This window comes from Prionailurus viverrinus, chromosome E1 (assembly GCF_022837055.1).
Source record: "Prionailurus viverrinus isolate Anna chromosome E1, UM_Priviv_1.0, whole genome shotgun sequence".
In the NCBI taxonomy this organism is placed as follows: Eukaryota; Metazoa; Chordata; class Mammalia; order Carnivora; family Felidae; genus Prionailurus; species Prionailurus viverrinus.
Genome location: NC_062574.1, coordinates 39,368,702 through 39,391,276, shown reverse-complemented (window position 1 = coordinate 39,391,276; position 22,575 = coordinate 39,368,702). Strand labels below are relative to the sequence as shown.

The following is a 22,575-nucleotide window of genomic DNA, read 5'->3' as shown; positions in this document are numbered from 1 at the left end:
ATTTAACAGTAATTTAAAACAGATTCACAGAAAGGTTTTCTAAATGTCCTTATTTAAATGCAAATGTATTTGTTTTATGAGCAGTCACGAACTCACTTGCTTTAATTGGCTCCGTCTTTTTGACAAAAGCATAATATTTTCATTAAGTAAATCCCATTCTTTAGCCTCATAGCACATCTTCACCACTGCAACTAGGATACGGGATGTAGACACCATATCAGAAGCCTGGAAGAATGAAAATATGCTGAGAGTCAACGGAACATTGTTAAATAAAATCAACGATAACTGAGGTTTTCACTATCATCTACTCACGGTGCGGGTCTGTTTCTCCAAAGAGAGAAGGGTTTCAATGACTTCTTGAAGTCTTCCTTCCTAAAACAAAAGATACAAACGAACAATGAAAACACTACCAGCGACACAAAACCAAACAACAGCCTAAAATGAGAGGCTTCTGGGGCGCCTGGGTGGCACAGTCGGTTAAGCGTCCGACTTCAGCCAGGTCACGATCTCGCGGTCCGTGAGTTCGAGCCCCGCGTCGGGCTCTGGGCTGATGGCTCAGAGCCTGGAGCCTGTTTCCGATTCTGTGTCTCCCTCTCTTTCTGCCCCTCCCCCGTTCATGCTCTGTCTCTCTCTGTCCCAAAAATATATAAACGTTGAAAAAAAAAAAATTTTAAATGAGAGGTTTCTGACACAAAAAGAAAAAAAATCCATTTTTGAGGAAAAGGTCCATCCCCATTACTATTATTGTTTTGTTCCTTTCCATCGTAGTGCTTGCTTTTCCTGTGGACTCCTTAAGTCAGTGGTTTCCAACTTGGGGTCCACAAGCTATTTTTAACATTTCAAATCACCTAAGAGAAACTGAATATAGAACAATAATTTAACACCTGAGAAAAACCTCAAGTCTTTGTTTTGGATTCTAATTATCAACTCAGTGTGGTAATATCAGATTATCTTGTTCTGAATAGACTCTTAATTGGCAGTCACACGTGTCTTTAAAGAAGAAAAATGGGGAAAATGAGTGATTTCTCTATGAAGTCACCATAACAAATACTTTAATACACGAAGTTCTGAGGGGCACCTGAGTGGCTCAGTCAGTTAAACTTCTAACTCTTGATCTCGGCTCAGGTCACGATCTCAACGGTTGGGGAGTTCAAACCCCGTGCTGGGCTTAGCACACTGGTAGCAGAGAGCATGTTTCGGATTCTCTCTTCTTGTTCCTCCCCCTCTCGCTCTGTCTGTCTCTCTCAAAACAAATAAATAAACTTAAAACATGAAGTTTTGAGAAAAAATAAAAAGGATATCTGGTGGTAAAAAGACAAGAAACCCTGGTTTTATTTTTCAATGACTTTTTTTTTTTTTTTTTTTTAAGTAAGCTGTATGGCCAAAGTGGGGCTTGAACTCACGACCCTGAGATCACGAGTTGCAGGTTCTGCCGACTGAGCCTGCCAGGTGCCCCTAATTTTTCAATGCCTTTAAAAATAAATTATAACTGGGGCACCTGGGTGGCTCAGTCGGTTGAGCGGCCGACTTCGGCTCAGGTCATGATCTCACAGTCCGTGAGTTCGAGCCCCGCGTCAGGCTCTGTGCTGACAGCTCGGAGCCTGGAGCCTGTTTCAGATTCTGTGTCTCTTTCTCTCTGGCCCTCCCCCATTCATGCTCTGTCTCTCTCTGTCTCAAAAATAAATAAACGTTAAAAAAAATTAAAAAAAAAATAAATTATAACTGTGCTTAAAGGAAATAAAGACCACCTGAGAATATCCATACATGCTATACCAAAGGTCATGCCTTTAAGCAGATACTGATCCAAATGGAATATACCCCTTTTGGTCAACTGATAATGACCTCCATCTCATATGCAAAAACAAAATATTCCCCCTGGGGCGCACATTAGGAAACAGGAGTAACAAAATTCAAATCATATAAACCTAAATGATAATACACCAGGACTAAAATAAGCCATCCTATTAGAAACCACACATTTTAATAAAAACAAAACCAGCCCACAGCAAAAAAAAATTACAAGTATTTAAGATCCTGGTATTAATAACAATGAATGAATCAAAAGTGATGAGGATTTTATTTTGAAATTGTTTTTCTAACTATAAATGAAAAAAAATTAAGTTTATTTTGAGTGAGAGAGAGAGAGAGAGAGCGTGCGCGCCTGTGCAGGACAGCAGGGCAGGGACAGAGAGAGAGAGGTAGAGAGAGAGAGAATCCCAAGCAGGCTCTGGGCTGTCAGTGTGGGGGGGAAGGGGGGCTCCAATTCACGTACTGTGAGATTCAGAACTGAGCCAAAATCAAGAGCTGGATGCTTAACCGATTGAGCCTTTTTTTAAGATTTTATTTTTAGGTAATCTCTACACCCAACATGGGCTCAAACTCACAACCCTGCGATCAAGAGCCATGTGCTCCACCAACTGAGCCAGCCAGGAGCCCCAGAACTTTTTTTTATTTTAATGACATTCACGGACAGTACGTGAGTACCACTCGTTTACTGATCAAAGAAAGTAATTAAACAGTTTTTGAATTAAGGACACAGATAATGTTTGGGTTTTTCAAAATACTTTCTATATTTTCCAAAATAACGTTTAAACTATGAATTTTCTATGGAGTACAGATTATGTACTGTATGGTCATTGTTTGAATTTTCTTTAACTCTGAAATATATGATTACTGTAATTAAATCTGAAACACCATGACTAGCGTTGTAACAATGTTTCCTACGCAAAGGAGAGCATCAGTTCTGAAAACTCTACAGATTCATGTGTACAATAAAGGCTAACTAAATGCCCATCAGAGGAAAAGAACAAAGAACAACTCCATAAATTCTCCAAAGTTAAAAGCTAATAAATCATAGAAGATCAAAGAATCTCAGAACTTAAAGACTGCCACAGATTATTTAATCCAATCAACTCATTTTAGATTTTTTTTTTAATGTTCATTTATTTTTGAGAGAGAGAGATAGACTGCGCGCAGGAAAGATGTAGAGAGAGAGAGAGGAAGACACAGAATCGAAGCAGGCTCCAGGCTCTGTGCTGTCAGCACAAAGCTGGAGGCTCATAAGCCATGAAATCATGACCTTAGCCAAAGTCGTATGTTTAATGACTGAGCCACCCAGGCACCCGCTGTTTATGGTATTTTAATTCAGAAGTACGGTTTTTTTTGGTAAGTTGATTTATTTTGAGAGACAGCACACAAGAGCACAGGAGGGGGAGAGGGAGAGAGAGTCCCAGGTGGGCCCCACACTATTAGTGCAGAGCCCAACGTGGGACTTGAACCCACAAACTGTGAGATCATGACTTGAGCCAAAATCAAGAGTCAGCCACTTAACTGACTGAGCCATCCAGGTGCCCCAGAAGTATAAGGTTTTTTTTTTTTTTCAACGTTTATTTTATTTTTGGGACAGAGAGAGACAGAGCATGAACGGGGGAGGGGCAGAGAGAGAGGGAAACACAGAATCAGAAACAGGTTCCAGGCTCTGAGCCATCAGCCCAGAGCCCGACGCGGGGCTCGAACTCACGGACCGCGAGATCGTGACCTGGCTGAAGTCGGACGCTTAACCGACTGCGCCACCCAGGCGCCCCCCAGAAGTATAGGTTTTAAAGAACCGCATTCTAGGGGCACCTGGGTGGTTCAGTCAGTTAAGTGGCCAACTCAGGCTCAGGTCATGATGTCACAGTTCATGAGTTTGAGCCCCATGTCGTGCTCTTTCCTGACAGCTTGGAGTCTGCTAAGGATTCTGTATCTCCCTGTCTCTCTACCCCTCCCCACTTAAACTCTCTCTCTCTCTCAAACAAACAAACAAACAAACAAACAGGGGCACCTGGGTGGCTCAGTCGGTTGAGTGTCCGACTTCGGCTCAGTTCATGATCTCATGGTTCAGTGAGTTCGAGCCCCTTGTTAGGCTCTGTGCTGACAGTTCAGAGCCTGGAGCCTGCTTCAGATTCTGTGTCCCCCTCTCTCTCCGTCCCACCCCTGCTTGTGCTGTCTCTCTCTTTCAAAAATGAATAAACATAAAGAAAATTAAAACAAAACTAAATACATTAAAAAAAAAAGCAGAAAAAACAAACCAGTAAAAGAACTGTACTCTTCATGTGAAGAAATCACATACTGCTTTAGAGCCATCATCTGCGGGTATCAACAAAACATCAGAGGTCACCTTCTCAGGAAGGCATTCTTTTTTTTTTTTTTTTTTTTTTTTTTTTTAAATTTTTTTTCAACGTTTATTTATTTTGGGGACAGAGAGAGACAGAGCATGAACGGGGGAAGGGCAGAGAGAGAGGGAGACACAGAATCGGAAACAGGCTCCCGGCTCTGAGCCATCAGCCCAGAGCCCGACGCGGGGCTCGAACTCACGGACCGCGAGATCGTGACCTGGCTGAAGTCGGACGCTTAACCGACTGCGCCACCCAGGCGCCCCTGGAAGGCATTCTTAAATAACTCTCCGGAAGTCAGTAATCATTCAGCACTTCCTTAACTAACAAGCCCACTGACTTTCTGCTTTGTAATGACCCCAAACTCTTTTCTCTTTTAATGTTCATGGTCTCTCTAATCTCACTAGAATGTAAATTCTGCAAGAGGAGGGACTGTGTCTATACTCTTCACCAATGCAGCTCAGTACCTGGCCAAGCACATGATGTTGCTTCTGTAGCTACTACGGTACATCCCTCTATACCTTGTACTACAGTCATTAATGTGCATGTCTTGCCTCCTAAGTGGTCCATAACTTCCTTCAGGGGTGGACCTTGTTCGATTGTTTCCCTCACACCAACTTGTACATAGTATGCACTGAATGGCTGGACCACAACTAGCAGATGATCTTAATGGCTTACAACTTCTGACTCACCTCGAGATTATGACCTAAGCCGAAGTCAGACACTCAACCAACTGAGCCACCCAGGTACCCAAAATTCCTGATTCTTACTGTCAAGGTAAGTAGGATGTGGTAAGTTATATGGCCGGCAATTCAGTTCTATCTGGGGGATGCTACCATCAACTTCAATAAATACAACTCCCAATTCTCTAATTATTCCACTTTTTTTCTCCAAATCTTCCACGGTCAATGCTATGGCTAACCACCTTCCTCCTTTCCTAACTATTCACAGTTCTTGAAATTCCACCCCACCTTGCTGCCTTTCAACTCAGAGGAAGGAGACGGTCAAAGCTACCAAAACCAACTCATTAGAACATGTGACTTTTGTGACTCACTTTTCTCATTAAAATCTTTGTAAATGAGGTAACTTACTAAGGAGTTTGTTCAACATACATATCAATGTATATTTGTTCAACATACATATCATCAACATACATATCAATGTATGTTATGTATCTGTAAGTTCTCTATGTTTCTACCTTTTACCTCCTAAATGGATCCAACCTTTCAATGACTTGTTAAACAACCTACACAAGAAAAAGGCCAATAAAAAGTTAACCACACGTAGTTGAAATTTAAAGCTAATCCAGTATTTTTACATGACCTATTTCTTTAAAAAAAAATTTTTTTTTACTGTTATTTTTGAGAGAGAGAGAGAGAGAGAGAGCGCGAGCATGAGCAGGCAGAGAGAGAGGGAGACAGGCTCCAGGCTCTGAAGCAGGCTCCAGGCTCCAGCTATCAGCACAGAGCCCGACATGGGGCTCAAACTCACCAACTGTGAGATCGTGACCTGGCCGAGGTCAGATGCTCAACCAAATGTGCCACCCAGAAGCCCCTAACGTTACCTATTTCTTAAGAGGGTCTTTATGTCCGAGCTGCTGGCAATCAATAAACTGTTTTACATTTCACCTCCTCCGGGAGAAGAGGCTGCAGGTAACCAAATGAAATGGAAAGACATGAAGAAGGAGAACCAAAGGATACATTCAATTTAAGAATACAATCCCCAAACAACCACGTACCAAATATAGTGTAATCGAAAAGGGGGGTGGTGATCCTCTGTGTAGTAAGAACTGCTAAATACTACATACAGTTCAGAAAAGGCCCTCTTCAGATTAATTTTTAACTCCTTAGCTAATAGGACGGTGAAGCCCTAACCATTATCAAGAACTGGTATCACTTTTATTGTTTCATCAATCAAATACCAATCACAGAGGCAGCAGAGGAGAACGTAACGGTTAAAAACACAGGCTCTGCAGCCAGACTGCTTGGGTCTAAATCCCAGGCCCACCACTGTGCTACCTAGGGCAAGACCCTCATGCTCTCTGACCCTTAATTTTCTCTTAAATGAAATGAGCATAAAAAAATAATTCCTGCCCCACAGGGTTGCTGTAAGGATTAAAGCAATACTTATGAAGACATGCCTGGAATATACTAGGTACGTTATCTTCATCATAACAGCTAACATTATATAGAAAGTACACAGCAATAAATATTAGTGACTGGTGTTCTATGTTGAGTGTTAGGACACAGAAACAGAGTCGTAGTAAGTCACAACTGTAGGAGATTCAAATGGCCTGGATTTGTCAATTTTACCACCCAGGTCTAGACTTCAGGATGCCTTCTGAAGGTTTCTGCTCTCTGCTTTTCTCACTGGGTATATTCTTATTAAGTTTCTATACACACAATTTTTACCTGCAAATGTTGTTCACATTAAGAATAAAAATTGTCTTGGGGCACCCAGGTGGCTCAGTCAGTTGAGCATCTGACTCTTGGTTTTGGCTCAGGTCATAATCTTGAGGTTTGTGGAATCAAGTCCCAAGTCGGCTCTGCACTGATAATGGGAAGCTTGCTTGGGATTCTCTCTCTCTCTCTCTCTCTCTCTCTCTCTCTCTCTCTCTCGCCTCTACCCCACTCATTAGTGCAAGAACTCGTACTCTCACTCTCTTAAAATAAACATCATAAAAATAAAAAATAAATTAAAAATGCTGTAAGGAAAATAAGCACGGGAGCAAGTCTCTTAAAGATATCATGAGATGTAGCAAAACGAACACTACCTGTTGCCAGGAGACCTGAGCTTGATCTGGCTTTGCTGTAGACCTTGGATAAACCACTTAAGCTGCCCGAACCTTAGTTTTTTCACAAGTAAAGTAAAAACAACAAAACTTTCTTCAGTTTTATTGATGGGCTTAAAGTGAAAAAGCAAAAGAATGCATGCTAAAGTGTCCCATACATTCCAGTGTAAAAATACAATGCTTTAAATAGGTATTTTCTTACATTTGGCAGAATGGTTAGAAAATATAAGATGACAAACAGAAGGCAAAACAAAACTTAAAAAAAAAAAATTAACTAGACTGTAAGACAATCGTCTAATCCAAAAGTTGAAAATTGTGGGTTTGCATTAAAAAACAAAACCACAGACATTTATGCCCTCCCATCCCCAGCCCTCTACCTTCCTCCCTCACAAAAAGAATCCACACCTGTACCCTGTTTTGTTCCACTGGCACACTGGCTTAAAAAAAAAAAAAATAAATAATCCAGGAGCACCGGGTGGCTTAGTGGGTTGAGCCTCTGACTCTTGACTTCGGCTCAGGTCATGATCTAATGGTTTGTGGGACGGAACCCCTTGGCAGAGCTTGCTTGGGATGCTCTCGCTCTCTCTCTGTCCTTCTCCAGCTTGTGCACACGTGTCTTCTCTCTCTCAAAAATAAACAAACTTAAAAAAAAAAAATTCAAACGGCTTTTATTTTACATAGTTTAACAGGCCACAACATTCCCTGTTTTAAACATTTCTGCTACCCACTTGACACCTAAAAAGGCATTTGAGTTTGCAAGTCTTTCCAACTGTCTTGAACACATAACCATAATATCCTACATAAACGCCATACACGTGATTACTACAACTGTAGCAGTGAAATTTTTTTTTTTCTTACTGGCCTATAAGCTCTCTGAGGGCAAGAGCTTTGTCTAATAACCTTTATACTCCCCACAACGTCTAGCATGGACTACTGACAGTAGGCTATCAGAAATTGGTAAAGGGAAGATTTTTTTTCTCCCAGGTCTCAGCTCTAGGCATAGCTGTACTTCTTTTCAGCAAACGGTTTCTTCCTTATGGAAACCAGCAATCTATTAATTCCAAAGTGCTGGTTCAGGGGCTGACTCTGGACCGTAGGTATGTTTTGTCTGATCTATGCGGTATTGGCTCAAAAGGTGTTTTAAAACACATCTGTGTCCGGATTCTAAATACTAAGGCAATTCGTATAAAACAAATCCATACCCCTGGTTTCTCCCTCAAATTAGAAGAGTTGAGGTCTGGCTGTCATGCCCAATTGGCAAAGATTAACTGGAGGTGAGGAGTTACTCCCCCCCCCTTCCCTGGATAAGTGGTCAGAAGTTGGCTCAGGATTTCATTACACTTGGCTCACTAGGCAGGAGAGCATGGAGACAGCACAAGCTCCAGAATCAGTCTGCTTGCTCTGCATCCTGGCTCCATCACTCTACTAACTGTATGACCTTGGGGCACGTGACTCAACTCCTGTTAGACTCTTTTCTTGTCTGTAAAACAACAACACCTATCACATGGGGCTAAGGTGAGGCCCGAACGTGCTAATGCATGTAAGCACGCAGAAGGCTGCCTGGCAGTGTAGAAAATACTCGACAAATGCCAGCTATCGTTATCTGCCTGGCACTGTCGGGGTTTTCCAACTCTCATGTAAGTGAGGATGTTTCTTTACACAAGCTGCTAGAAAGTTCAGAGATGAATTTATGGCTCCCCGCCATCAAGCGTACTGACGCTAAGAAATTCAGGTGTATCAACTTCATCAGCCTTCCCTATCCCTGTCTTTTTAAAGCCCCACTAAATCCTTTATCAGAAAAAAGGGAAGCAGTGGAAAGGTTGTTTTTTCAAGAAATATTACTATGAAATATTACTTGACACTCCTCCTGTCCCTGAATTAGTTGCACTTAAATGTACTTCTGTGGTAAGCACCTTAAGAGACAAAAACAACCCTATTAGTACATGCATCCCAGGTGAATAGCAACAAATATTTGTGGCTAGATTGATCAAGGAATTTAATGAGGCCTGAGCGTAATCCTTAGCAACAGCCCATGATGGGAATTGATTCCACAACCATTCAAAGCCTAGTCAGACAAATCTAGTTTTGAAACCCTGGTTCTGTTCCTACCTGTGTTCCACAAATACCTCCAGGAGGCTTGGTTTCTTTATATGTAAAATGGTACATAGAGTTGCCTGACACATATCAGGAGATGTGAAAAATGTTCGGATCAAGTTCAATTTCTATTCCAGGGGAGATAAGCAGTTGGACTAAACCACGGTTCATGACCTCCCCTAATTAGGTTATTCTGCACTGCTGTGCCTGTTAGTCTTTGCGGCTGCAGTTCCCGCTCCGGGGACGACTCCTCCCCATCCCAATTTTCTTCCTCAAGGCCCAAAACAAACGTCAACTTCTCCGTAAAACCTTCCCTTATCCCACCAGTAAAAAAACAACAGCTTCCTTCTCTGCGTTCCAATAAGGACTTTTATACTTGTGTAACACGCACCACCATGCCTGACTCGTCTAATTCGTTATATATACGAACTCCTTAAGGGCAGGGGTCCTGCGCTCATCACCTTCGTCCTGTTTCACTTTCCTACTGCTTCCCCTGGCTATAGGCCAGGAACATCCCATGATCCATAAACAACTTAACGACATACGTTCATTCAGCCAGAGTAAGAGAACTCAACTCTCTGATCTAGCCTGAACGCTAAAGCGGCCGTAACCCCTGGGAAACTGTTAGAGTAAACGATAAACAGTACCGAGAAAAGGCAAAGAGTACTGTGAGGCCCCAACTCCTCCGGGAAGTGGCCATCAGTCCAGGGGAAGAGTTTGGGAAGCTGTATGCACCAGCGTACTCCCGCTGCGGGGCACACCTGGGACCTCCTGCTCACGCAGGCCCAACTCGGGCTGGGCAGGCAGTGGGGGACGCACCCTTCAACCCGCAGGCCCCCTGAGGCCTAAGCAAGCTCCGCGCCGTGACTCAGCCCTTGGCGCCCGCGAACAGCCAGCCGGCCTCCCCTCACCTTGGCCAGCTTCTCGCACTCTGGCAGTCGCTGATCCACCGTGGCGCTGTAGTCCACCTCCATCTTGACGATGCGCCCATCAGCCCGCTCTGAGCCGCCGTCCGCCATGGTCCCGGCCTGAACGTCCCTTGATGTCCCCCTGCTTCGGCCACCACTCGTCACCCACACCGGAAGCCGCCTGCGCACCCACTCAGGCAGTGCGTCGGGAGCCCGCGCGAAGGACCCCCACGAGGCCCCCTGCGCTGGCCGCCAGTCAGGCACTGCCTCAGACAGCCCTGGGGGCGGGGCGGAGGGCGGGGCTCGCCCTCGAGCCTGCAGCTCACGTCCGGTTTTGCCTTGATAACCGACTTTCATCCACGGCTTTTGCGGTGAGAAAAGCTAGTGTAATAGAGTAGGCCATCCCATATACTCTTACGTCTCCCTGCTTTGCAAATATTATTTCTCAGAGCCGTGGGCAAGTCGCTTAGCTTTTATTGGATCTCCGTTTTCTCATCTCTGCATGAGCAGGCTGAAATCCTAAAGAAAAAAGTTTCATCTGGTTGAGAATCTTGGTTTAATCTGTGGGATCTCTCAAAGCTCAAAGAGAAGGTATGACAGCGGCTCAGTAATACAACAAGTACTTTTTGTTTGTTTTCATTTTTACTATAATCCACTACGTGGGTAAGAAGAATCTTTAGAAAAATTTTGTTGACTTTTCTTTGTAGGACTCTCGTGAGCATCAAATGAGATTTTACGCATGCAGGATTATTTCCATTTTTAAGGACCGTGCAAGTTTTCATTAGCATCTTCATCGTCTGGGTCCCTATTTAACAGCTTAGGATGCTTGAAAGTGAAAATGAGGTTGTGTGTGGTGTGGTCCAAGTATAAACCGTAGCTTCCAAAGCAAATGGGAAATCTTAGAATGGTCTACCTGTTAGCGAATTAAATCAGCACCAACATCCCTTTTTATATACTGAATAGACCTCCTTTTGTTGTTTTTGTTTGTTTTTACTGTTCTGTAATGAAAATCATGGGTAATATAACCCACCTGCACACATAATTAAACACGACAACAACAAAACACCCTAGCTGTAATGTAAAGGAGAAGCATCGCAAAATAGCAAAATAATAATACTTCAGAATATAAAGGCTAGGGGCGCCTGGCGGGCTCAGTTGGAGGAGCAGGCAACTCTTGATCTCTGGGTCCTGAGTTCCAGCCCAACCTCAGGTGTAGAGATTACTTACGTAAATAAATGAATAAACTTCAAAATTTAAAGGCTAAGACATGTCTACTATAGAAAATAAAAGAGAAGCAGTTGTGTGGTTGTTCACACACATAACTGTGAAATCAGAAGTTGCAACCTCAATAGGTTGGTTCCCCAAGCATCGTAAGGATTTACTGTGGGTGACATGATTTCTCCAAAATGATGTACAACTTCTTGGTAAAGTTCTGACTCTGTGAAAGTACAATTTTCCATTGTTTTTTTTTTTTTTTTTACATAGAAGAATTCTTAGAAATTTTAGTGTATATTAAAACGTCAAAAAAGAGCATATGTAAAGTGAAGTTCGAGTCTAGGCCTCAGACACATAAGTGGGTGTCTGGCAGGACATTGAAAAGTCAGGTGGAGGGGCGCCTGGGTGGCTCTGTCGCTTAAGCAGCCAACTTTGGCTCAGGTCGTGATCTGGCCGTTTGTGGGCTGGAGCTCTATGTCCGGGTCTGTGCTGACAGCTCAGAGCCTGGAGGCTGTTCGGAATTTGTGTCTCCCTCTCTCTCTGCCCCTCCCCCACTCACACTCTGGCTGTCTTCTTCAAAATTTGTTAAGGAAAACAAATTTTTTTAAAAGAAAGAAAAATCCGATGGATTGTGGGACAATATTTTACCATGCAGGTTTGTCGCATCGTAGATGTCTGGCATCCCAATTACATGCTGGTCCCCCTTACCCCCCAGTGATCTTGACAACCTGAAATACCCACACACATTTCTAAAACGCATTTCTAGGAGCCAGTATTGTTGAGAGCACTAGGCTGACCTGTTTCTGGCTCTGTATTCAGTGTGCAGTTGGTTTGGTGAAGAGTAGACAAAGCATTTGGAGGTCTACCGTTTTGTGTCAAGAATGTGAAAAGACAAAAAGTAACAAAGTTGGGGTGGAGTAAATCTGGAGTAAATCCTGGTTTCCAGGACTCAAAAAGAGTGAGAGAGGGTGGAGAAAACTCCACCAAACTGAAGCCCTTCCTTGCTAGGCCTGGAGGAAATGAACAATGAAAGCACTTTGAAATCTAAGGGAAAGCTTACAAAGGAAGCAACAACAACCAAGTGAAATAAATAAAGAAGAAACCCGGTGAAAGACTGAGCAAGAGAGAAAATAGGTGAGACGGTTACGTAGACGCTTTATAAATCCTTTATTTGTCTGAATCGGACATCGTAAGAAAGAATTTAGTTTCAGGAGAGAAAAATTAGCAAAGAATAAGGAATCTAAAAGGTAGAGATGAAACCTCTACAGAAATGTAAAGAGGGATGGAAATTAAGATGCACACACTGGGGGTGCCTGTGTGGCTCAGCCGGTTAGGCGTCCAACTCTTAATTTTGGCTCAGGTCATGATTTCATGATGCCTGCATTCGAGCCCCTGGGATTCTCTGTCTCCCTCCCTCTGCCTCTCTCTTTCTCTCTCTCAGAAGTAAACAAATAAACATTAAAAAGAGAGAGATGGACAACTAGTTGGGACACCTGGCCGGCTCAGTCGGTAGAGCATGCGACTTTTAGTCTTGGGGTTTTGAGTTCAAGCTCCACGTTGGACCTAGAGATTTAAAAAACAAAGAATGAGGGTGGTGAGTTTGACCCCCACTTGAGCAGTAGAGATTACTTAAAAATAAATAACAAAAAAAAAAAGGGGAATGTGCTAGTCCCCCAGCAAGGCTTGACTTTATCACTATTTTTTGTTTTGGGTTGGACTTGATAAACTGAACAAATTTGTCTCTTCCTCATTCTTGAAAGCCTCCTCCTCCCCTTCCCTTTCACTTGTTTTTCTGTGGAATCCTTTGTTCCAAGAACTCAGTACAGATATTGACATGCCGCCCTCAATGTATACTTAGTAACGAGACTCAGATGGCCCCGCCAGCTCTAGTCATGAGACCACCTTGAGGAACCAGGCTGGCAGCGGGGACCAGACTGCTATCCAAATCGCCCAGATCCTGTATTTTCCTATAAAAGCCCTCAGCCCTTTCCCCCAGGCGGGCTTGCAGTCTTGGAGACATTAGTCTGCTGTAACCTCCTTTGCCTGGCAAAGTAGTAAATTATCTTCCTTCTGTATACCCCAACTCTGTCTTCCAGTTCCTGCTCTGAGCACAGACGTCAGTTTTCGACAACAGAGAGAAAAACTGATTGGAAAAGCAGGGGTAATGTATATTATGATACTAATTATTGAAAATAATGTGTCTATATATTATTATTTTTTCCATATTTGGCATCTTTGGCCCGTTCAGCTTATTGGCTGCGCACACATCTGACCCGAAGTTCCCGCCTCTGTGAAGTGAACCTTATAAAGGGGGCGGGAGGGTAGAGGGGAGATAGAAAATAAACATGTAAATAATGTAGCGGGGGTGATAGTGAGTGGGAGGTGGTCAGGGAAGGCCTGGCTAGTGAGCCAAGACCTGAAGTAAGTAAGGGAGTCTTTTTTGGTTTCTTTTTACCTTTTTCTATGTGATCTCTACCCCCAACACAGGGCTGGAACTCACGACCCTTAGACCGGAGTGACCGGAAGTCGTATGCTCCACCAACTGAGCCAGCCAGGTGCCCCAGTAAAGGAGTCTTGCGGATAGTTTGCAGGGGAGAAGATTCCAGGCAGAGGCAGGAGCAAGAACCCTGAGGTTAGAGCAATCAGGTCACCCTGTCTGAAGACCAGAATACGCGAGGGTAGGAGTTACAGGAGATGAAGTTTGGGGCAATTCAACCATTATAAAGACTTTTTTTTTTTTTATGTTTGTTTATTTTGAGAGAGAGAGAGAGAGAAAGGGAGAATGAGCAGGGGAGGGGCAGAGAGAGAGGGAGACACAGAATCTAAAGCAGGCTCCGTGCTGTCAACACAGAGCCCGTTGCAGGACTTGAACTCACGAACTGCGAGATGGTGACCTGAGCCAAAGTCGGGCGCATACCCGGCTGAGCCACCCAGGTGCCCTGGGACTTGGTTTTTAACCTAAGTAAGATGGGGAGCCAATGGGGGGTTTGGGCGAAGGAGTGGTATGAGCTGACTTACATAGTAAAAGAGTCTCTGCCATGTGGTGACTAGGTTGGGGAGAAGCTGGGAGACTGGCTGGGGGGTTATTGCAGTAGTCCGGGAGGAACACGATAGTGGCCTGGACGAGGGTGGAGGCAGTGGAAGTGGCAAGCAGCAGCTAGATCCTGGATATAATCTGAAGGTGGTGCCAAGATTGTTGGCCTTGAGGGCAGGGAGGTCAACTATGTCGGCAAGATTTTTGGGCTGAGCGTCTGGAAAGATGGAGTTGCCATTTACCAAGGAGGAAGCCGACTGGGGACAATCAAGCCAGGCAGAAAAGGACAGGAGTCCACAGTTTGGGATATGTTAAGTTTGAGGGCCCTATTGGGTATCCAGTGACAGTGTTGAAAAGGCAAATGCATGTACAAGGGTCAAATTAGGGGGAGTCATTTGGGCTAGAGGTTTGAAGTTGGGAGTCACGTAACGTAAGCCACAAGGTCTGCGTTACAGAAATGTTCCCGAGGGACGCCTGGGTGGCTCCGTCGGTTGAGCATCCAACTCTCCAATTTGGTGAGCCAAATTTCAGTTCATGATGCCAGGGTCGTGGGATTGAGCCCCACGTTGGGCTGTGTGCTGAGCATGAAGCCTGCTTGAGATTCTTTTCTTTCTCTCCTTCTGTCCCTCTCCCCCATTTGCTTGCTCTCTCTCTCTCTCTCTCTCTCTCTCTCTGTAAAATAAAATTAGGGGCGCCACCTGGGTGGCTGAGTCAGTTAAGTGTTCAACTCAACTTTAGCTCAGGTCATGATCTCATGGTTGTGAGTTCTAGCCCCACATCTGGCTTTGCCCTGACAACGTGGAGCCTGCTTGGTATTCTCTTTCCCTCTCTGCCCCTCCCCACCCTCAAAATAAATAAGTAAACATTTAAAAAAATGTTCCACAAAAAGTTGAATTACATGCTATTTCTATGGCACTACATTGCTGAGAAATACTATTTCCAGGGGCGCCTGGCTGGACAGGTCGGGAGAGCATGTGACTCGATCATCTTGGGGTCATGAGTTTGAGCCCTATGTTGGGTATAGAGATAACTTAAAAGTAAAATCTTAAAAAAAAAAAAGAAAAGAAATACTATTTCCAGATCTGTGTTGACATCATTTGATGATGCTACGTCAAATATGCTTTGGCATTAAATAGCTACAATCAGTTATGGTTGCATAGGTGCCTCCCTTTAAAGGACACTTAGGATCAAGGACAGTGTCTTCTTTCCTCACTAAAACTTCTCTCCAGTGAGTATAGTTACATATAGTCTAAGAATTTATTTCAGATTATTCCAGTGTTTTGCAAATTTCTGTAAAAACAGGAAATGCAATAAAAGGACAAATTTATTACTAGCTAATTTATTCATTTTTAAAACCTTAAAAAAATATTTATTTTTGAGAGAGAGAGAGAGAGAGAGAGAGAGACAGAGCACGAGTAGGGGAGGGGCAGAGAGAGAGGGAGGAGACACAATCCAAAGCAGGCTCCAGGCTCTGAGCCCATGTGGGGCTCGAACCCATTAACCATGAGATCATGACCTGAGCCGAAGTCGGATGCTTAACTGACTAAGCCAACCAGGTGCCCCGCTAATTTATTTATTTTTTTATTATTATTATTTTTTAACGTTTATTTATTTTTGAGACAGAGAGAGACAGAGCATGAACGGGGGAGGGGCAGAGAGAGAGGGAGACAGAATTGGAACCAGGCTCCAGGCTCTGAGCCTTATTTATTTATTTATTTATTTATTTATTTATTATTTTTTATTTTTATTTTTATTTATTTTTTATTTTTTTAAAAAAAGACAAAACTAGGGGCGCCTGGGTGGCGCAGTCGGCTAAGCGTCCAACTTCAGCCAGGTCACGATCTCGCGGTCCGTGAGTTCCAGCCCCGCGTCGGGCTCTGGGCTGATGGCTCAGAGCCTGGAGCCTGTTTCCGATTCTGTGTCTCCCTCTCTCTCTGCCCCTCGCCCGTTCATGCTCTGTCTCTCTCTGTCCCAAAAATAAATAAACGTTGAAAAAAAAAAAAAAGACAAAACTATACCTTTGGCCACACAACTTCCTGTTTTTTTTTTTTTCTATGTGAAGCAATTTATACCACATCATCATGGATGAATTTTTATTTTATGAGCATTTAATGCACAGCTATAAGCAATTACATGTCAGTTATTCTCTGTATTTAACAGAGGCCGGATAAATGGGTCTACACGTAAGAATTGGCTTGGGACTTGCTTTTTGTAGTTGTGTTAAGAATGAATTTAACATTTGCTTATTTCATAACAAAATCAGACACACAGGTGTTTAAAACACGCACAAAGGGGAGCCAGGATGCCTCAGTCAGTTAAACATCCAAACTCTTGGTTTTGGCTCAGGTCATGATTTCACAGTTGGTTCATGGGTTTGAGCCTTGCGTCGGGCTTTATGCTGATTGTGCAGAGCCTGGTTGGGATTCTCTCCCTCCCTTTCTGCCCCTCCCCTGCTCGTGATCTCTCTCTCTCAAAAGAAATAAACCTAACACACACAGGCTTAGGCTTTGCTGGAATTAAAACAATATTTATTAAAACAAAATTTAATTGCAAAGGATAATTCTTGATTTTCAAAAACAGCCCTTGCAAAGGGGGTATGTGAAATAGACACAGGAACCTGGGAGAGCTACCACAGCGTGTCGATCTGAGCAAGAAAACTCACACAGTATTGAGTTGTTACTCAGAGTATAAAATAAATATAGATTATTGAATGAATAAATAAATGGAGAAGAGACAAATCTCACAGAACGTCCCATTATATATGCAGATACCCTCTCCTCAGGACACAGGCTTAATTCTCCCTCCCTTGATTGTGGGCTGGACCTAATGACTTACTTCCAAAGAACAGAGCATGGAAAGGGAAAAATAGTAATTTTATGGTGGAAAAAAAACGAGCAGACATGACCTTAAGCAAGTGATCAAGGTTAAAATCAAGCCCTTTTTCAAGGGCCACTTTGGTAATGTGAAGAGAAGCATGGGATTGAGAAGGTACGTCTTTATGTTACTGTGGTGTAACAGTTTTGTCTTATCCTTCTCTCCTTAGCCCCAATTTTGACAAGTTGAAAGTCAGTCTCTCCGAAAGCTTCTTCTTGAAGAAGTGAAACATTTAGATAAGATTAACGAATGTTACACAGATACAGCAGGTCTCCGCAGCAAGACTTGCCCCCTCCATATGCACCCCCATATTTGGCAGTGTGTGTGTGGGGGGGGGGGGTGGGGGCAGATGATACTGATACTCCGTGGGTCGAGATCAGGAATGTGGCTGAGTATCCTCCAGTGACCTCCACAACAAAGAATTAACCTGGCACCAGGGGCCAAGTAGCTCGGAGGTTGAGAACCCTGAACTAACATATACACACATCTAATAGATGTTTATTAGGTACCTACACTACCCCTTCTAGCAGAAAACAGTTTCCAGATGATTCAGAGAGGATATGGTCTGTGTCCTCTGGAAGCTTAAGACCATTTCGGGCAGTTGGAGAACAGGTGGCATTTTGTATACAAAGGCCACACTTGTATAACAAACCAGAACCAAAAATGAATAGTCCAGATAAATGTTCTGGGCAGCTAGAAAGGTAAAGAATTGTCTGGAATGGTTCCATGTAGGAGATGGGACTTTGAATGGGCTTTGACAAGCCCACACAATTTAGAGAGTAGAAAAGAGGAAGATGGAAGGAACTGTAATATTTTACTTCAGCAGTGCCAGGGATATTCTAGGAATAAAACATGAACGGTCACAAAGACTGTTGCTACATTCTTCTTTCAGATGTAACTTACAGGGTGGGTCCTATTTTTATTCACAGGGACTGCGAAAGGTTTCAGTGTGTGTGGGGGGTGCACATAATCACAATCCAGGTGAAGACAATGGATTGAAAAAGCTCCTTAGATGATCGGTTTTGATGTGCACCTCCCCCATCTCACCTTCTGAGAACCCGTGCCTTCACGGCTTGTCACTTACCCAAGAATATATGCTGTCAGAGACTTGTATAGGCTGATACTCTTTTCCTACTGCTCATGTCATTCCTCACTGATAACTTAACTCTTTGTTCCTCTTTTTGCTTTGTGCCCCATCCTATTTTTTAATATGTGATAATCAGTCACTGTAGATTATACAGTTGTTAATGTATCATCACACTATTCCCTTTTTAAAACTTTTAAAAAGTTTATTTATTTTGAGAGACAGAGACACAGAGAGAGAGCATGCAAATGGGAGAGGGGCAGAGAGAGAGAGAGAGAGAATCCCAAGCATGCTCTGCACTGTAAGCACAGAGCCCTACATGGGGCTCAAACCCACCAACCCTGACATCATGACCTGAGCCGAAATCAAGAGTCAGACATTCAACCCACTGAGCCATCCAGGCGCCCCTCATCAGTACTATTCCTGGTGATGATAGCAACACCTTCAAAGCTCTTTGGCAGTAGATATTGGGGATTCCACTGGTGGAAAAGAAACAAAGATGGAATTCTTGCCAGACTCTTGCTGACGAGAGGACTGAAAACATTTTAAACAGCGTATCTGACCAGTAGATGGCGCTCTCCTCCCTTTGTGCGATTGCATTATGAATGAATAAGCTCTCCCTTTGCCCTCCCCTCCCCCAAGCACTGTTGTAGTGAAAACGGATTCTCCCCAAGTCCTTACCGAATCTTCAAGATCCATCGTCTTTTCTTTCTGTGCTAATTCAGATCCTCCTCATAGGTCTCCTGTAGTATTCTAATAACCAATAACCTCCTGCCTCTGGTATCTTTCTGCCTTGTCCCAACCAATACACTGTCCTCAGAGTCACTTTCCAAAAACAGACTGCTGAAAGATGGTGTCAGGGGGGAAGAACTGGGGGGAGGGATTCTCTGTGAAGGCAGTGACAGGAGCAGAAGGGTCAAGGTAAAGTGGATGCCTTCCCGGGCCAACAGATTTGTCTCACTTGGCTGCAGAAGGACAGGGGAAAGGTAACTGGCCAACAGGGGAAAGGTAGATAGATTCAGAGCCTTGATCTTCCTGCCAAGGAATTTTAACGGGCTCAGTAGGCCACAGAGAATCAGCGAGAGGTTTTGAAGGTGGCAGGATTAGTGCAGTGCTTGAACAAGATTAATGTGACCAGGCATGCGGATGGACTGAATGAAAAGGAAGTTCAGGCAGCTTACCAGAGTCAGGAGAGAAGTGTATAAAGCGTAATTTGCAGTTTGGGAAGTGAGGGGAGGGAGTTCCTCAGCCTTAATATCAATTTCAGTGAAAAACAAACACAAACAAACAGTTACAGAATCAATGTCAGGAAACATCTAGGAAGCTAGGAATATGTCTACCCATTGTGATGTCCCGTGTGCATGTATGTGTATGTGTGGCTAGCCAGCACATCGCCTCGCTGCCTCTGGGAAGAGGACTGGGTACCAGAAGCGAAGCCGCTACACTTGTTTTCAAGTAAGAAGTAGGAAAAAAGGAAAAACAGCTTGAGCTTCCGTATCACAGGCTTTCAATGTGTTATTATTCACCACTACGGTGTCGGTGTCAGATTTAGATTTTCCACCTCGAGGAATTTGGTTTGGCTTTAATTAGTTGCTGTGAATTATTTCGGGGCCAACTCTGGGAAGCATCTATCTAGAAAAATAGTTGTCACTAAAATATAAACTGGATATAGGGTGTTGTTTTTCTATGAGGCTTTGTATCATGTTCACACAGTTATAAATTCCCTCCAGCCATCTGGGATGATTTTTGCCACAGCCCACCATAGTTCTTCTGGTTAACTATTTATTAATCATAATTTTAAATACTGTGACACTGAGATCATCCGCAGCACCATCCAAGCTCTGTGGGTAGCGGCGGGACTCTAGAGCACAAATATTTCCTCTGAGAAAAGATGATGCTTTGCTGGTTATTCTGCACAGAGGCAAACGATGCATTTTTTTCATCCAGCAACTTTTCAGAAAAACAAGCTTAAAAATACCAGACAAATGAAAAACAGACTTCAGCAGTTACATGCAGCTTCCTGAGTAACTGAAGAATGTGCCTCTTGTGGTTAAAACGAGGGATCTGTTTAATATGGATGAAATACCAACACGCCAGGCATTTTCATTGACATTTCACTGTGACTTTTTGAACTTAGGAGTGCTGACAGGAAAACCTCTTCTTGCAGCCCTGCGGACCGGGAGAGGTAAAAGGCTATGTCCGGTTCACGTTCCCTCTGGTCGTGTGCTTTCTGTTTGTACTTCATTTTCTTCCACGCTGTTGCACTTCCCAGTTTAACAGAATTCCTCCTCTGAAATCAGTCAGGAACCCAGGCGAGAGTTCGTTCTCAGGCTCCCAAAGCCCATTGCCTCTCCAGCGCTGGGCTTGCTCCCTGGACCCAAGTGAAAACAATCGCGGTGGGCAGTTGCAAAGACCTTTTCTCTCCCAAAGGTCAAGCCTCGCTTGTGCACCTGGCAACCAGAAGCTACCCAGAGTGGCCGGGCGGAGCACCGTGGCACCCAGGGAACACTGGAGAACGGACTCCAAGGGTAGGGGAGTCAGGGAAAAGCCCCCTTTCCCGATCCACCCCAGCGCCGGCCGAGCTCAGCTCCGGGGCAGCCCTGCCGTCTGGCAGGAGCCGGGGAGAGAGAGAGAGACATGCTGTTTTGTTTAAATCCTCCACATTCTTTGCCATTTCCCCATTGGCCGGATGGGGCTACCCTCCCCACCGCGGCCGCTGCTGATGTCAGCCTCGCTGGCGCTCGCTCCTCCCGCACCCACCTCCCCGGCCCGAGGCACACTGCAGCTCCGCGCGGACTCTCCGGCTCCGGCGCGGTGGCTGCAAACTCGCGGGCACGCACGGCGCTCGGGGAGCCAAGGGACCCGGGGGAGGGGACGTGCGCGGAAGGCGCCAGCTTCCTCTCGCCCGCCCCTCGCCGCCGCGAGCCCGGGTTGGAGGAACCCCGGGCCCCAGCCCGACAGAGCCGAGCGGCGGCGGCGGCGGCAGCTTCCCTTTTCTCCTGCTGAGAGCCCCGGAGCGCCTCGGGGACCGGCCCTAAAAGAGCAGGAAATCTTGTTTACCGCCCGGGGAGAGGAGCCGATCGAGCCTTTGTCTGGAAAGTCAGCATCTCCAGCTCCGGCTGCAATGTGTTCCTGGTGACATTAGCATTGGCAGACCCGCCGGAGAAGGAGGGGGGGGGGGGGTCGCCAGGTTCATGTCTGCTTTCGGAGGCGGATCGAGCGGGTGACTTTTGTGCATTCGTTTCAATTTTTGGAAATCTCTCTTTTTTCCTCCATTGCCCGCCACCGGGCATGTCCTGATCCGGTGGCCGCTCCTACCGCCCAGGGCTGCCGATCTGAGCGGTTTCCAGCGGGTCTCCCTCCCGCCCGCCCCGATCCCTCCCTGACTTTGCAACACCGCGTACCGGGAGGACCGACCTCGGCGAGGAAGGAGGCGGGGGAGCCCCGAACACTCGGACCCGAACCTTGACATGCTCTCGGGCGGAGAGGAGGAAGCCAGGAGCTGAGCGCAGCGCCGGGACTGCTTCGCCGGCCGGCTCGCGAACGGGGGGCTACGGGCGCCCTGCCCTGCGTCTGGGAGGCAGCCTTGTTGGTCTGGGGGGCGCCCCTCGCTTCCCGCCCCGGGGGCCCGCGGCCGGCAGGACCATGCTGCTGAAGGAGTACCGGATCTGCATGCCGCTCACCGTGGACGAGGTAAGCGCCGCGCCGGCCCGGCCTCGCCCGCTTCGGGGCCCTTCGCCCCGGGGCGCCGCGTACCCCGCTGCCGCCTCCCGGTCGGCGGGTCCTCTGCGGGCCGCAGGGAGACCCTGCTGGAGCATTACCTCCCCAGCGGGGAGGAGGAAGAGAGGGGGTTGCTGTTTCCACTTGTCACCCCAGAGGGGGAGGGCGGCGTTGGGTGGGGCGGTGGACTCCAGGTGGGTTCTTGGGGGGCACCCAGAATCCTGACTGTGGGGGATCGGATGCACCAAAGGGAGTTGGTGCGCCCCTCCCTCCGATTAAGAAAATGAATAAAACAAACCCAAGCGTCGCAAGAGCGCCCTGGTAGCTTGGGGGTCGAGGGGAGGCATCCGGTCCTGTCGTGGGCCCTGGCTCCCCTCCCGCGCTTTGCTGTGTGGCCGGGGTACGGGGGAAGCCTTTGCTCTCGGGATCTCGAGGCCCCGAACCCGCTGGGGGGGAGCACCTCAGAGCCCTACGGGAGTCCTCCTGGGCCCGCACTGCTCGCCCTCGCCGCCAGCCTTGGGCGCCGCTCCCGCCACGCCCGCGCATCGAGGCTCCCAGACCTGGCTTCGACCTTTCGCTAACCGCCTGGCTCGGAAACTTTCTGCGTCTCTTGTTTCTTCAGCGGCGGGGAGCGTGGTCTGCGGGCGAGCCGGGAGCGGCGGGGACTGCGGCGCGGCCACAGGAGGGCGCTCCAGCACGTG

General features: G+C 45.8%; 2 protein-coding genes across 3 annotated transcripts in view; one reads left to right on the top strand and one right to left on the bottom strand.

Moving 5' to 3' along the window:
• PSMD12 (proteasome 26S subunit, non-ATPase 12) overlaps positions 1–10,153 on the bottom strand; it is a 30,843-nt gene extending 20,690 nt beyond the window's left edge. The window contains exons 1-3 of the mRNA XM_047831719.1: positions 9,951–10,153; positions 313–372; positions 97–225 (exon numbers count right to left, since the gene is read on the bottom strand). Coding sequence (XP_047687675.1) covers positions 97–225; positions 313–372; positions 9,951–10,058 — 297 coding nt within the window. The 5' untranslated portion in view covers positions 10,059–10,153. The remainder of the gene's footprint in view (positions 1–96; positions 226–312; positions 373–9,950) is intronic.
• A 137-nt stretch (positions 10,154–10,290) lies between these two features.
• PITPNC1 (phosphatidylinositol transfer protein cytoplasmic 1) overlaps positions 10,291–22,575 on the top strand; it is a 275,454-nt gene continuing 263,169 nt past the window's right edge. The window contains exons 1-2 of one of the 2 annotated variants that reach the window (XM_047831722.1): positions 10,291–10,538; positions 13,259–13,323. Coding sequence is in view for 1 of the 2 variants with exons in the window: in XM_047831721.1 (XP_047687677.1) it covers positions 21,800–21,847 (48 nt within the window). In the remaining variant the exon portion in view is untranslated. Of the gene's footprint in view, positions 10,539–13,258; positions 13,324–20,896; positions 21,848–22,575 lie in introns of those variants that run through there. The other variant, XM_047831721.1, reaches the window with a different exon arrangement.